Here is a 16,103-nt window from a genome sequence, read left to right on the forward strand (position 1 = left end):
CGTCAGGTCCAATACCGTGAGGATCAAGTAAATACCTCAACCGTTCTGGAGGTTAGCTACCCGCTTTGGGGCGACCCGCAGTTAGGTGGGGGTCAAACTTGGGCGGTTTCCTCTACGACACTAACCCGGTTTCCATCCAACTTTTTTTTTTTAATGCGAGTTAGGTATGTCGGGCAAAACATTTTAATGACAGGCCTGGTGGAAACAGAACAACTTTCCAAATGTCGACAAAAACAAAATAGGCTAGACAAGGTGAGCTATTTTTGTGTCGGTAAAATTAATTATGCGTGAAATGTAGGTGGAAACGCTTGTATTCACAAATATTGATATAATTACCATTAGCCTACATTGAAGTAAACTTGGAATCACTGCAATAGCATATTATGTGATCCTCCCACTATGACTTGTCGGGTAAGTATGCAATGTATCAATATACAGATAAATGGTGATGAGCTTTACAGAGTGGTGAACGTGCAAGGTGATGAGCTTTATGCTCCTTTCCAATACATATCTAGGGTCTTGTTATGGTGACAGTATCATCGATACTTGGCCTGCGGTTTAAATCTCATCATGTAATCTCACCATGTAGGCTAGAAATGCGCTCTAGCCAAAAGCAGTGGTCAGCTACAGTACCAGACGATCTCATTCCTAGTCGATCACCAATTTATGTAGAAAATAAATCGATAAAAGTTTGCGCTCCCTTTTTTGTATTATTCGTGTTGCGCTGTTGGCGGTAGGTGCACTTGATTCAGAAGCCCTGCGCACCGGGTATGCGAAGTGTTCCCATGTTGAAGCATTTCATTTTTCGGGAAAAAAACTCCGTTTACCCGGGGGACCGGGAGATCTGTTGGTAAATCGAGTGTCTGGTCGATCGGATAGATCAAATCACCGTGTCTACCTACATCTTCCACGACCCCGGCCTCAGAAAAGATTGATACTAGTTTATAAAGATTGATACTAGCCTACAAATATTGATACTAGCCTACAAATATTGATACTAGCCTATAAAGATTGATACTAGCCTACAAATATTGATACTAGCTTATAAAGATTGATACTAGCCTACAAATATTGATACTAGCCTACAAATATTGATACTAGCCTACAAATATTGATACTAGCTTATAAAGATTGATACTAGCCTACAAATATTGATACTAGCCTACAAATATTGATACTAGCCTACAAATATTGATACTAGCCTACAAATATTGATACTAGCTTAAAAATATTGATACTAGGCTACAAATATTGATACTAACCTATAAAGATTGATACTAGCCTATAAATATTGATACTAGCCTACAAATATTGATACTAGCTTATAAATATTGATACTAGCCTACACAGATTGATACTAGCTTATAAAGATTGATACTAGCCTACACAGATTGATACTAGCTTATAAAGATTGATACTAGCCTACAGATATTGATTCTAGCCTACAAATATTGATACTAGCCTACAAATATTGATAATAGCCTACAAATATTGATACTAGCTTATAAAGATTTATACTAGCCTACAAATATTGATACTAGCCTATAAAGATTGATACTAGCCTATAAAGATTGATACTAGCCTACAAATATTGATACTAGCCTACAAATATTGATACTAGCCTACAAATATTGATACTAGCTTATAAAGATTGATACTAGCCTACAAATATTGATACTAGCCTATAAAGATTGATACTAGCCTATAAAGATTGATACTAGCCTACAAATATTGATACTAGCCTATAAAGATTGATACTAGCCTACAAATATAGATACTAGCCTATAAAGATTGATACTAGCCTACAAATATAGATACTAGCCTACAAATATAGATACTAGCCTACACAGATTGATACTAGCCTACACAGATTGATACTAGCCTACACAGATTGATACTAGCCTACACAGATTGATACTAGCTTACACATATTGATACTAGCCTACACATATTGATACTAGCCTACACAGATTGATACTAGCCTACACATTACTATCAACACTGTTTTTATTCAACACTCTTACAAAACATAAAACGTCCTTCTCCCTACTTCCACTTGCGCTGCAATGAATGAGTGAGAGGCCAAGTGTATTGATAGTGCTGCGTTTTAATTATTATTAGCAGCTCGTTGTGTGAGTTTTAATATCACATCAAATCAAATCATATTTTATTGGTCACATACACGTGTTTAGCAGATGTTATTTCGGGTGTAGCGAAATGCTTGTGTTTCTAGTTTCCGACAGTGCAGAAATATCTAACAAGTAACATCCAACAATTTCACAACAAATACCTAATACACACAAATCTAAGTAAAATAATTGAATTAAGAATATATAAATATATGGATGAGAAATGTCAGAGCTGCATAGACTAAGATACAGTAGAATAGTATGGAATACAGGATATGCATATGGGATGAGTAATGCAAGATATGTAAACATTATTAAAGTGACATAATTAAAGTGGCCAATGATTTCAAGTCTGTGTATGTAGGCAGCAGCCTCTCTGCGTCAGTTATGGCTATTTAACAGTCTGATGGCCTTGAGATAGAAGCTGTTTTTCAGTCTCTCGGTCCCAGCTTTGATGCAGCTGTACTGACCTCCCCTTCTGGATACTAGCGGGGTGAACAGGCAGTGGCTCGGGTGGTTGTTGTCTATGATGATCTTTTTGGCCTTCCCGTGTCATCGGGTGGTGTAGGTGTCCTGGAGGGCAGGTAGTTTGCCCCCGGTGATGCTTTGTGCAGACCGCACCACCCTCTGGTGAGCCCTGCGGTTGTGGGCGGTGCAGTTTCCGTACCAGGCGGCGATACAGCACGACAGGATACAGCCCGACAGGTTTTAGGTGACAAGCCAAATTTTTTCAGCCTCCTGAGGTTGAAGAGGCACGGTTGCGCCTTCTTCACCACACTGTGTGTGGACCATTTCAGTTTGGTCAGTGATGTGTACGCTGAGGAACTTAAAAACTTTCCACCTTCTCCACAGCTGTCCCGTCGATGTGAATAGTAGGGTGCTCCCTCTGCTGTTTCCTGAAGTCCATGATCATCTCCTTTGTTTTGTTGATGTTGAGTGAGAGGTTATTTTCCTGTCACCACACTCCTAGAGCCCTCACCTCCTCCCTGTAGGCTGTCTCATCGTCGTTGGTGATCAAGCCTACTACTGTTATGTCATATGCAAACTTGATGATTGAGTTGGAGGTCGTGCATGTCCACGCAGTCATCGGTGAACAGTGAGAACAGGAGTGGGCTGAGCACGCACCCTTGTGGGGCCCCAGTGTTGAGGATCAGCGGGGTGGAGGAGATGTTTCCTACCTTCACTGGCCCATCAGAAAGGAATATTTAGCTTTCTCTGGTCACAGGCATTTGTGCATGAGGCAGATATGTGATTCGAGTTTCGCCATCGGCTGTCCCCTCTCTCTAGTCAGTCTTACTGGAGGGAGAGAGAGCAGGGGCCGTGGAAGGTGAACCCTCTCATGCTCTTGTAACAGTATAACTTTAGTCCATCCCCTCGCACTACCCAGGCTCGAACCAGGGACCCTCTGCACACATCAACAGTCACCCACGAAGCATCGTTACCAATCGCGCCACAAAAGCTTCGGCCCTTGCAGAGCAAGGGGAACAACTACTTCAGGTCTCAGAGCGAGTGACGTCACCCGATTGAAACGCTAATTAGCGCGCACCACCGCTAACTAGCTAGCCATTTCACATCGGTTACGTTCTCTCCCTCCCTCCTTTGAGCCTACAGGACTAGAGACATCCTCAGAGGACTAGAGATAGCAACTCGGAGGTCTGAAGTCTCTGACTCCAGTGCACACAACTGGGAACTTGGGGGAAAAAACGAGATTTGACTGATAAAAATCTTTTGAAAGGTCATCCAACTCAGAATTCCAAGTCGGACACGTGATCATCTTTCTGGAGTTCCAAACTTTCCCGACCAGAAGATGTTGATTTATGATTTTTTTTTTGTAGTTCTCATTCTTCAACAATGAGTGGTTTGGAAGGAATCAGTGGCTAACTGCAAGCTTAACAAAGCAATCACTAGCCTGCTATTCAACATGACTCTTGCCGCATTCAAAACAACTGGAAACTCGGGAACTGGGAAATCTTAGACTTCAGTGAGTTCAAAACAACTGGAAACTCGGAACTGGGAAAACAGGTTTTGAACGGTCATCCAACACGAAATTCCAAGTCGGGAACTCGGGCCTCTTTCTTGTGCTCTGACCTGAAGATCACTGACATCATGATACAACCTTGTTTTTTCCCGAGTTCCCAGTTGTCTTGAAAGCACCATAAATCCAGAGAATGACAGACTTTGATGCCAAACCGCCACTACACCTTCCTGTTCAAGTGAGCACAGCACAACAAGGTGAGTCCAAAAATGTATTGAATGCTGCTCTATAAATTATGTAATATGCCAGGACGATGTGTATACTGTAGATAAGAAAGTAATACTAAGTGTATGTTGTGTAGTAAGCTGTTAGTAGCCCATGTGCCTCACCCTAATAATTGTGTCCCTTTCTCCTCTCATAACTTAGCCAATTGCTCTGACTTGATGGTGCACATGTAGACTATAGCCTGTTTTAGAGAAATGTAATCATCAAATATTGTAAGAGCTTTCATTGTCTGCTTATATGCAGTTATGACTTGGTGTACAGGGAGAATACTGTAAGAATGGCCCATGTTAATTTCAAAAGTGCTGAACAAATGGTTATATTGACGACGTTCATCCTAGCTCTCTCATTGTCTTAATCTAAATTACAGATATCCTGTAGTCCACTCGTTGTCCCCTTGTGCCATAGTTTGTACATCTCAAGTGTCAGTAGAAACCACATTGGTTGAAACAAGTCAGCCATATCAGCTATGTTTTTTAAAGGATTCTCTCCATGGTGCTGAAAAGAAAGCTCTGCTGTTGGGACAGCTTTATGTCGACCCTAACAGTTTGTGGGCACCGTTTGTTAAAGTTATAGTGCAATTAATGTATTGTTTAGTGTTGTGTTGTGTAGTGGCTTTGCTGGCATTCATCTAAAACATTTTGGGGGAGTTTTCCCCACCAAGATGTACATGCTGCAATCACCACTGGGTGTGTCATGTATTGTCATGTTGTGTCTTGTTCCTGTTCTTTCTCTTCACCCTGTCTCCCTCTGCTGGTCGTATTAGGTTACCTTTTCTTCCCCTCTTTCCCCCAGCTGTTCCTTGTCTTCTCTAACTACCTCGTTCACCCCTTTTCCCACCTGTTCCCTTTTTCCCTCTGATTAGGTCTCTATATCTCTCTCTGTTCCTGCTCCTGTCTTTGTCGGATTCTCGTTTGTGTTTCTCATGCCTGAACCAGACTATCGTCGTGTTTGCTGCAACCTTGTCCTGTCCTGTCGGAATCTGCCAGTTCATCTAACCTTGTCCTGTCCTGTCGGAATCTGCCTGTCCATCTGAGCCTGCATGTGTTTCGTCATTAAAGAAACTCTGTTTTGTTAATTCGCTTTTGGGTCCTCATTCACGCACCCCTGACAGAAGAATCCGACCAAGAATGGACCCAGCGACTTCGGATCCTCTCCACTCAGCCGTCGAGATCTAGGGAGCGATGCTAGGCAGACACGAGCAGGAATTGTCTGCTGCTCGACATGCCGTTGAGACCCTGGCCGCCCAAGTCTCCAACCTCACAGAACAGGTTCACCATCTCCGCCTCGATCCACCGGCCACTTCCAGGGCTTTCGAATCTCCGGAGCCCAGAATCAATAACCCGCCGTGTTACTCTGGGGAGCCCACTGAATGCCGCTCGTTCCTCACCCAGTGTGATATTGTGTTTTCTCTCCAGCCCAACACTTACTCCAGGAGCACTGCTCGTATCGCCTACGTCATATCTCTCCTTACTGGACGGGCTCGTGAGTGGGGCACGGCAATCTGGGAGGCAAGGGCTGAGTGTACTAACCAGTATCAGGACTTTAAGGAGGAGATGATACGGGTTTTTGATTGATCTGTTTTTGGGGAGGAAGCTTCCAGGGTCCTGTCTTCCCTATGTCAAGGTAATCGATCCATAACAGACTACTCTATTGAGTTTCGCACTCTTGCTGCCTCCAGTGACTGGAACGAGCCGGCTTTGCTCGCTCGTTTTCTGGAGGGTCTCCGCGCGGAGGTAAAGGATGAGGTTCCTTCCAGCGTGGATTCCTTGATTGAACTCGCTATTCGCATAGAGCGACGGGTTGATCTTCGTCACCGAGCTCGTGGAAAGGAGCTCGCGTTCTCCGTTGCCCCCCTCTCCGCATCACTACCATCTTCCTCTGCCGGCTCGGGTGCTGAGCCTATGCAGCTGGGAGGTATCCGCATCTCGACTAAAGAGAGGGAACGGAGAATCACCAACCGCCTCTGTCTCTATTGCGGTTCCGCTGGTCATTTTGTCACTTCATGTCCAGTAAAAGCCAGAGCTCATCAGTAAGCGGAGGGCTACTGGTGAGCGCTACTACTCCTGTCTCTCCTTCAAGATCCTGCACTACCTTGTCGGTCCATCTACGCTGGACCGGTTCGTCAGCTTCCTGCAGTGCCTTGATAGACTCTGGGGCGGAGGGCTGTTTTATGGACGAGACCTGGGCTCGGGAACATGACATTCCTCTCAGACAGTTAAGGGAGCCCACGGCCTTGTTCGCTTTGGATGGTAGTCCTCTCCCCAGGATTCAGCGTGAGACGCTACCTTTAACCCTCACTGTCTCTGGTAATCATAGCGAAACCATTTATTTTTTGATTTTTCGTTCACCTTTTACACCTGTTGTTTTGGGCCATCCCTGGCTAGTTTGTCATAATCCTTCTATTAATTGGTCTAGTAATTCTATCCTCTCCTGGAACGTCTCTTGTCATGTGAAATGTTTAATGTCTGCTATCCCTCCTGTTTCCTCTGTCTCTTCTTCACAGGAGGAGCCTGGTGATTTGACAGGGGTGCCGGAGGAATATCACGATCTGCGCACGGTGTTCAGTCGGTCCAGGGCCACCTCTCTTCCTCCACACCGGTCGTATGATTGTAGTATTGATCTCCTTCCGGGAACCACTCCCCCCCGGGGTAGACTATACTCTCTGTCGGCTCCCGAACGTAAGGCTCTCGAAGATTATTTGTCTGTAGCTCTTGACGCCGGTACCATAGTCCCCTCCTCCTCTCCCGCCGGAGCGGGGGTTTTTTTTGTCAAGAAGAAGGACGGGTCTCTGCGTCCCTGCATAGATTATCGAGGGCTGAATGACATAACAGTGAAGAATCGTTATCCGCTTCCTCTTATGTCTTCAGCCTTCGAGATCCTGCAGGGAGCCAGGTTTTTCACTAAGTTGGACCTTCGTAACGCTTACCATCTCGTGAGCATCAGGGAGGGGGACGAGTGGAAGACGGCATTTAACACTCCGTTAGGGCACTTTGAATACCGGGTTCTTCCTTTCGGCCTCGCTAACGCTCCAGCTGTCTTTCAGGCATTAGTCAATGACGTCCTGAGAGACATGCTGAACATCTTTGTTTTCGTTTACCTTGACGATATCCAGATTTTTTCACCGTCACTCCAGATTCATGTTCAGCACGTTCGACGTGTCCTCCAGCGCCTTTTAGAGAATTGTCTTTTTGTGAAGGCTGAGAAGTGCACTTTTCATGCCTCCTCCGTCACATTTCTCGGTTCTGTTATTTCCGCTGAAGGCATTAAGATGGATCCCGCTAAGGTCCAAGCTGTCATTGATTGGCCCGTCCCTAAGTCACGCGTCGAGCTGCAGCGCTTTCTCGGCTTCGCGAACTTCTATCGTCGTTTCATCCGTAATTTCGGTCAGGTGGCAGCTCCTCTCACAGCCCTTACTTCTGTCAAGACGTGCTTTAAGTGGTCCGTTTCCGCCCAGGGAGCTTTCGATCTCCTCAAGAATCGTTTTACTTCCGCACCTATCCTTGTTACACCTGACGTCTCTAGACAGTTCGTTGTCGAGGTTGACGCGTCAGAGGTGGGCGTGGGAGCCATTCTTTCTCAGCGCTCCCTCTCTGACGACAAGGTCCACCCTTGCGCGTATTTTTCTCATTGCCTGTCGCCGTCGGAACGTAACTATGATGTGGGAAACCGCGAACTGCTCGCCATCCGCTTAGCCCTAGGCGAATGGCGACAGTGGTTGGAGGGGGCGACCGTTCCTTTTGTCGTTTGGACTGACCATAGGAACCTTGAGTACATCCGTTCTGCCAAACGACTTAATGCGCGTCAGGCTCGTTGGGCGCTGTTTTTCGCTCGTTTCGAGTTCGTGATTTCTTATCGTCCGGGCTCTAAGAACACCAAGCCTGATGCTTTATCTCGTCTCTTCAGTTCTTCAGTAGCCTCCACTGACCCCGAGGGGATTCTCCCTGAGGGGCGTGTTGTCGGGTTGACTGTCTGGGGAATTGAGAGGCAGGTAAAGCAAGCACTCACTCACACTCCGTCGCCGCGCGCTTGTCCTAGGAACCTTCTTTTCGTTCCCGTTCCTACTCGTCTGGCCGTTCTTCAGTGGGCTCACTCTGCCAAGTTAGCCGGCCACCCTGGCGTTCGGGGTACGCTTGCTTCCATTCGCCAGCGTTTTTGGTGGCCCACCCGGGAGCATGACACGCGTCGTTTCGTGGCTGCTTGTTCGGTCTGCGCGCAGACTAATTCCGGTAACTCCCCTCCTGCCGGCCGTCTCAGGCAGCTTCCCATTCCCTCTCGACCGTGGTCTCACATCGCCTTAGATTTTATCACCGGACTGCCTTCGTCAGCGGGGAAGACTGTTATTCTTACGGTTGTCGATAGGTTCTCTAAGGCGGCTCATTTTATTCCCCTTGCTAAGCTTCCTTCTGCTAAAGAGACAGCACAAATCATCATCGAGAATGTTTTCAGAATTCATGGCCTTCCGTCAGACGTCGTTTCGGACAGGGGTCCGCAATTCACGTCTCAATTTTGGAGGGAGTTTTGCCGTTTGATTGGGGCTTCCGTCAGTCTCTCTTCCGGCTTTCACCCCCAGTCTAACGGTCAAGCAGAACGGGCCAATCAGACTATTGGTCGCATCTTACGCAGTCTTTCTTTTCGTAACCCTGCGTCTTGGTCAGAACAGCTCCCCTGGGCAGAATACGCCCACAACTCGCTTCCTTCGTCTGCGACCGGGCTATCTTCGTCCTTCGTCTGCGACCGGGCTACCAGCCTCCGCTGTTCTCGTCTCAGTTCGCCGAGTCCAGCGTCCCCTCCGCTCAGGCTTTTGTCCAACGTTGCGAGCGCACCTGGAAGAGGGTCAGGTCTGCACTTTGCCGTTATAGGGGGCAGACTGTGAGAGCCGCTAATAAGCGTAGAACTAAGAGTCCTAGATATTGTCGCGGTCAGAGAGTTTGGCTCTCCACTCAGAACCTTCCCCTTAAGACAGCTTCTCGCAAGCTGACCCCGCGGTTCATTGGTCCGTTCCGTATTTCTCAGATCATTAATCCTGTCGCAGTGCGACTTCTTCTTCCGCGATATCTTCGTCGCGTCCACCCGGTCTTCCATGTCTCCTGTGTTAAGCCCGTTCTTCGCGCTCCCGCTCGTCTTCCCCCCCCCCCCCCCCCCCCATCCTTGTCGAGGGCGCACCTATCTACAGGGTCCGTAAGATTTTGGACATGCGTCCTCGGGGCCGTGGTCATCAGTACCTAGTGGATTGGGAGGGGTACGGTCCTGAGGAAAGGAGTTGGGTTCCCTCTCGGGACGTGCTGGACCGTTCGCTGATCGATGATTTCCTCCGTTGCCGCCAGGTTTCCTCCTCGAGTGCGCCAGGAGGCGCTCGGTGAGTGGGGGGGTACTGTCATGTATTGTCATGTTGTGTCTTGTTCCTGTTCTTTCTCTTCACCCTGTCTCCCTCTGCTGGTCGTATTAGGTTACCTTTTCTTCCCCTCTTTCCCCCAGCTGTTCCTTGTCTTCTCTAACTACCTCGTTCACCCCTTTTCCCACCTGTTCCCTTTTTCCCTCTGATTAGGTCTCTATATCTCTCTCTGTTCCTGCTCCTGTCTTTGTCGGATTCTCGTTTGTGTTTCTCATGCCTGAACCAGACTATCGTCGTGTTTGCTGCAACCTTGTCCTGTCCTGTCGGAATCTGCCAGTTCATCTAACCTTGTCCTGTCCTGTCGGAATCTGCCTGTCCATCTGAGCCTACATGTGTTTCGTCATTAAAGAAACTCTGTTTTGTTAATTCGCTTTTGGGTCCTCATTCACGCACCCCTGACAGGGTGGGTGAATTATAACACCGCAACCCTGTTACCTATAGGTAGACAGTCTAGAAATGTTGAAACTATTTACATGTGTTTGGTAAGCTTGCATTCCATTCCCCCTGTCACATGGGGATCTATGGTTGATTCTAGATGAAATAGTCAACTCTGTTACAGTCAACCCTGTCACTTTATTTGGCACTTAATAGGCACTTACTATAGTATGTATTTGTTACTTTGAGATGGGAAAATATGTTTTATATTAAGTTGAACATGTGCTCTTTATGACAGAATGTTAGAATTAGGTGAAATATAAAGTTACACTCCCCAAAAGGTACTCAATTGGTGGAATGACCGGAGTACTGAACTGGAGGTGGGAGAGCTAACGATGCGTCTACTGTTGCTCTCTCCTCAGATTCTTAGAGAAGTTATTTCAATCTGATATTTCTCCTATGGTCTAAAATAGATGTGTATAGAGGACTCCTCTCTAATATAACATGTCACACATTGTATCAAACTGATGGAATGTTAGGTGTCTCATTGAAAGTCTAACATCTACCATGACTACTGGATGTTTCAATTCTAATAAATAACAAAACAATCCACACCGTAACAACAAGATTGCTTTTTTAATAAATGCTTTTATTAAAGAATAAAACTTTGCTAACAAAAATGACATCATCAAACATCACTGGCCTGACTTGAGCAGCTCTGCCCGGGGATGGAGCCAGCAACTTAGCTGCTACCGGTCCGGTCCAGGCTACCTGCAGACCTCCTCCCAGACCTCCTTTTCAGCACCTCCCTTAACAGGAGAGGTGGTGGAAATGATCAGAGTTGCATTCAACTTGAATAAAGATGAGAAACTCTGGTCTGTGGAGCCACTGGTCTGAGGGGAGGACTTCTGTTGAAACCATTTCCATTTTTGGGATATTTTCTAGGACTGTAGAGGTGGTAAGCAGAGATGAATTTAACTAGGATACAGATGAGAGTCTCTGTTCTTGGGAGGAGGGTCACTGACCTTCGATGGTTTGTTGCCTGATAAAGAGGATACTTGCTGGCTTGAGGAGACTATAATGTTTTGAGGAAGAAATGTGGCTCGATGACTTAAAGAGGAGGAGGAATTATTGGGCGACACTTTTAATTACCAACGTAACCTCAGTGGAACTGTGGCTTCATCGAGTTCCAGCTCTAGGCAGACAGCACGTCAGGAAGGCTGTAAGACATCACAGAGACAGGTAAGTATCTATATATTTACATGTGTGATGCATGTACACTAAACCCTCACATTTGGATAATGTCACTTTTTAAAGTGATGACATGTATATTAACAGTGTAAAACATGAATAGATGTTTAAACATTCTTTACCTCATCCTAATTTTCTTCCAGATGCTTGGCTTTTTCTTTGTCTTGGATATTCGCTCTGATGTTTCAACCTCTTCTGGAGCTTCTAGCTGCTGGCTGTCTGGCCCCCCCTGATGGTTCTCTGGCCCCCCCTGATGGTTCTCTGGCCCCTCCTGCTGGTTCTCTGAAATCCCCTCCTGGTTCTCTGCCCATGCCTGTTGCCTCCTTGGCCTTTCCTGGTGGCCATCAGCAGATCCAGTGGGCTCTTGGCTTACTTGTTGGCCATTGGCCCACCCGGGCAACTCCGGACCGTGGTTGTAATCGTGGCTGTGTTGGGTGGATAGACACCGGGTGTTGATTTGAGCATCAGCCTCCAGATTCATCTGCTCCAGGTAGTTTTCCTTCATCCTCTCCCTCTCCTCCTTCAGTTGTTGATGAGTCTGTTTTTTAAGCAGGGACCGCTCTCTCCACTGCTTATTGAAATCCTCCAACTTCTTCCTTCTCTCCTCAGCCTTCAGCAGCTCCTTCCTCTTCTCCCTCTCTCTCTCTGCCCGGGTCATGGTGGATGTTAGCCTTGTGTGTCCAGGGATGGCTGGGAGGGGAGAAGAAGTAGAGTTTACATTCAACTTAGTGGATCTGGTATCAACTTAAATGTAATGGACACAGGGAATGAAGAATAGAAAACACAATTGGATCTCAATGATTCTTTACTCTTTTCAGTTGAGCAAGGCATGGAATTTGTCAATAAAGTGCAATAATTCCCATCCCGAATTGACCTGGCCCTAAGTTGAACATGAGTCCAGAATGGCACCTATTCTTTGTATAGTGCCAGGGCATATGTGATCGCTTAGCGCCCCATGGCCACTAGTAGCCCCCGGATCCCCCCAAAACACGTTTTTGTGTGTGTGTTTTTAGGAACTCTTTCTGGGTCTCTACTTAGTCTTGAGAGTTAGACTAGTAGATGACACAAGGTACCATTTAAAAACGTGGTTGTTATCAGCAGTATTTTTCTTGTTATGTCAGTCAGTCACTCAATGAGCCATGTCAGCTAACATATTCTTTGGACAGTAGTTTTATATTGAAACAATGATGCAACATGATGACTGGTGTGGAACGTATGTGTGTAGAGGAGACTAAAGAGGATGATGTCATAAGTAGAGGGAAAACAGGTCTTACCTATGTGGACGATCTTATGGCCCTCCTCAGCCTCTCTCTGATACGTTCTCTCTATCTTTCTGATGTTCCTCTTCTCCCACTTCTTGTTCACCCAGCCCACAGCTCTCCTTCGGATACTTTTATCGGGTGAGAGAATGTCCTCCTTGTCATCTTCCTTTTCCTCCTCCTCTAAGTCACCCCTCTTGTACTCAAGGATCTCCCTTCTTTCCTCTTCCACCATCTCCTCTCTTTTTTTTGCCTGTATTATTTCTTCTCTCTCTCTGATTAAAGATAAAAGGCATTTAATGGCTTTCTTTCTCTCCTCCTCTCTCTCTTCCTCTCTCTGCCTCTCCTCCTCTCTTAGTCTCAACATTTCTTTCTGTCTAGCAATTTCAATCTCTCGTTTTTTATCCTGCTCCTCTTGTTGTCTTGCCCTCTCCTGTTTTCTTTCCATCTCCAGCCGTCTTTCCTCCTTCTCCCTCCTGATTTGTTGTCCTCTTTCTATGTGTTCTCGTTCCCCCTTCAACACTTCTAACCTCCTCTCTTTACGCCTATTGAAGACTTCCCGTGCTTTTGCTTTAACATTAACTACTACATGTTTCTTCATGCTTACTTCCTTTCCTCTCTCTTCTCTTTCCCTGTACTCTTCCTCTGCTTCCTTAATCACTTCCTGCTTTTCTTCCATCTCTCTCTCCTGTTCTATCTCCAGTTCATTCTGTCCCTCAATTTCCCCCAAAATATTTTTCTGCCCTTCCTTTCTTCTTCCTGCTTCCTCTCTTTCTCTCATAATCATCTTTTCTTTCTCCATCTCTTTCTGTTGCTGATCTTTTAATTCCATCTCTCTCTGATTGTCATTGTCTTTCTCCCTTTCTTTCTCCTTCTCCATTTGTTTCTGTCTCTCCTCTTGTTGTTGTCGTCTGTGTATCTCTTCTATCTCTCTCTGTCTCTTGTTCTCCCTCTCTCTTCCCTCCTTCTCCATGTCAATTTGCTTCTGTTTCCATATATTTTCTTCTTCTTGATCTCTCTCAAACATTATCTTTCTCTCCTCTTGTTGTTGTCGTCTTTCTTTCTCTCCAATCTCTCTCTGTCTCTCTTTCTCTTCGATCGCTCTCTGTCTCTCTTCTTCTCTTTCTTCCTCTTCCATCTCTATTTGCTTCTGTTTAAATAGTTGTTCTTCATTCTCTCTTTCAATCTCTTTCTGTCTCTCTTCTTCTCTTTCTTTCTCTTCCATCTCTATTTTCTTCTGTTTACATCTTTCTTCTTCATTCTCTCTTTCAATCTCTTTCTGTCTCTCTTCTTCTCTTCCGATATGTTTTTGTCTCTTTTCCATGATCTTTCTTTTGATCTCTCTCTGTCTCTCTTTCTCCTTCTCTTGTACTTCCTCTTCCATCTCTATTTGCTTCTGTTTACATATTTCTTCATCATTCTCTCTTTTGATCTCTCTCTGTCTCTCTTCTTCTCTTTCTTCCTCTTCCATCTCTATTTGCTTCTGTTTAAATAGTTGTTCTTCATTCTCTCTTTCAATCTCTTTCTGTCTCACTTCTCTTTCCATGTTTTTCTGTCTCTTCTCCATTCTCTTTCTTTTGATCTCTCTCTGTCTCTCTTTCTCCCTCTCTCGTTCTTCCTCTTCCATCTCTATTTGCTTCTGTTTACATCTTTCTTCTTCGTGCTCTCTTTCAATCTCTTTCTGTCTCTCTTCTTCTCTTTCGATATGTTTTTGTCTCTTTTCCATTATCTTTCTTTTGATCTCTCTCTGTCTCTCTTTCTCCCTCTCTCGTTCTTCCTCTTCCATCTCTATTTGCTTCTGTTTACATCTTTCTTCTTCGTGCTCTCTTTCAATCTCTTTCTGTCTCTCTTCTTCTCTTTCGATATATTTTTGTCTCTTTTCCATGATCTTTCTTTTGATCTCTCTCTGTCTCTCTTTCTCCCTCTCTCGTTCTTCCTCTTCCATCTCTATTTGCTTCTGTTTACATCTTTCTTCTTCGTGCTCTCTTTCAATCTCTCTCTGTCTCTCTTCTTCTCTTTCTTTCTCTTCCATCTCTATTTTCTTCTGTTTACATCTTTCTTCTTCGTGCTCTCTTTCAATCTCTTTCTGTCTCTCTTCTTCTCTTTCGATATGTTTTTGTCTCTTTTCCATTATCTTTCTTTTGATCTCTCTCTGTCTCTCTTTCTCCCTCTCTCTTTCTTCCTCTTCCATCTCTATTTGCTTCTGTTTACATCTTTCTTCTTCAATCTCTCTTTGAATCTCTCTCTGTCTCTCTTCTTCTCTTTCCATAATTTTCTGTCTCTTCTCCATTCTCTTCCTTTTGATCTCTCTCTGTCTCTCTTTCTCCCTTTCTCGTTCTTCCTCTTCCATCTCTATTTGCTTCTGTTTACATCTTTCTTCTTCAATCTCTCTTTCAATCTCTCTCTGTCTCTCTTCTTCTCTTTCCATAATTTTCTGTCTCTTCTCCATTCTCTTCCTTTTGATCTCTCTCTGTCTCTCTTTCTCCCTCTCTCTTTCTTCCTCTTCCATCTCTATGTGCTTCTGTTTGCGTCTCTCCTCTTCTTCTTCTCTCTCCATCTCCTTCTTCTTCTCATCTTCTTCTTGTCTCTGTTTTGGTATTTTCTCCATTCTCTTTCTTTCTACCTCTTTCTGTTTGTTGTGCTCACCCTCCATCTTCTCCTCCATGTCCATTTGGTTCTGTTTCCATTTATATTTGTCTGTTTCCATATTTTCTAATTCTATCTGCTGTTCCTTGATTTTCTTGAAGACTTCCTCCAATTCAGACGTCTTTTTGTCATTGATGAGGGCTGTCTCCATCTCCATCTCTCTCTCCACTCTATTTTTCAACTCCTCTTCACTTCGTCTCCAATCATTTTCTCTCTCTCTGTCTCTATCAAATGTTCTCTCTGGTTCAGTCTCGTCTTTCAATCTAATCTCTTCTTTCATTCTCACAACCTCTCTGTCTAACACTAGTACATTTTGGTTAACCTGTTTCACTCTCTCATTCTGTCTTCTAAATGCTTCTTTCGCTCTTTCAAATTTGATTTTGTATTGAATCTCTTTTGTTGTCATATCTTCTTTCAGTCTCTCAACCTCTCTCTCTAACTCTTTTACCTTTTCGTTGACCAGTTTGACTTTCTCATTCTCTGCAATACGCATGTCTCTTTCTCTTTCAAATATGATTTCCTTCTCAATCTCTTTCAATCTCTCAATCTCTCGTTCTAACGCTTTTATCGTTTCTTCTGCCTGTTCCACTTTCTTCTTCATTTCTTGTCTTTCCAATTCTGCTTTTCTCTTCCTTTCCATCTCCCTTTCTCTCTCTTTTTCCCTCTCTCTTTCCCTCTCTCTTCCTGTTTCAATAGGTTTGTTGTTCCAGGCCAGTCTTGGTCGCTGCTCCTCCATGACTTTCTGCCATAGCCTCAATCTCTCAATCTCTTGCTTCATTTTAAAAGGTTAA

General features: G+C 44.9%; 1 protein-coding gene across 1 annotated transcript; it reads right to left on the reverse strand.

Moving 5' to 3' along the window:
* Positions 1-11,525: 11,525 nt before the first annotated feature.
* Positions 11,526-16,048, reverse strand: LOC139411827 (trichohyalin-like). Its single transcript, XM_071158568.1, has 4 exons — positions 14,997-16,048; positions 13,197-13,787; positions 12,682-12,797; positions 11,526-12,097 (listed from the first exon to the last, which is right to left on the reverse strand). Exons 1-4 carry the CDS (start codon positions 16,046-16,048, stop codon positions 11,526-11,528), a joined length of 2,331 nt encoding a protein of 776 aa, XP_071014669.1.
* Positions 16,049-16,103: the final 55 nt, after the last annotated feature.

This window comes from Oncorhynchus clarkii, chromosome 6, assembly GCF_045791955.1.
Source record: "Oncorhynchus clarkii lewisi isolate Uvic-CL-2024 chromosome 6, UVic_Ocla_1.0, whole genome shotgun sequence".
NCBI lineage: Eukaryota > Metazoa > Chordata > Actinopteri > Salmoniformes > Salmonidae > Oncorhynchus > Oncorhynchus clarkii.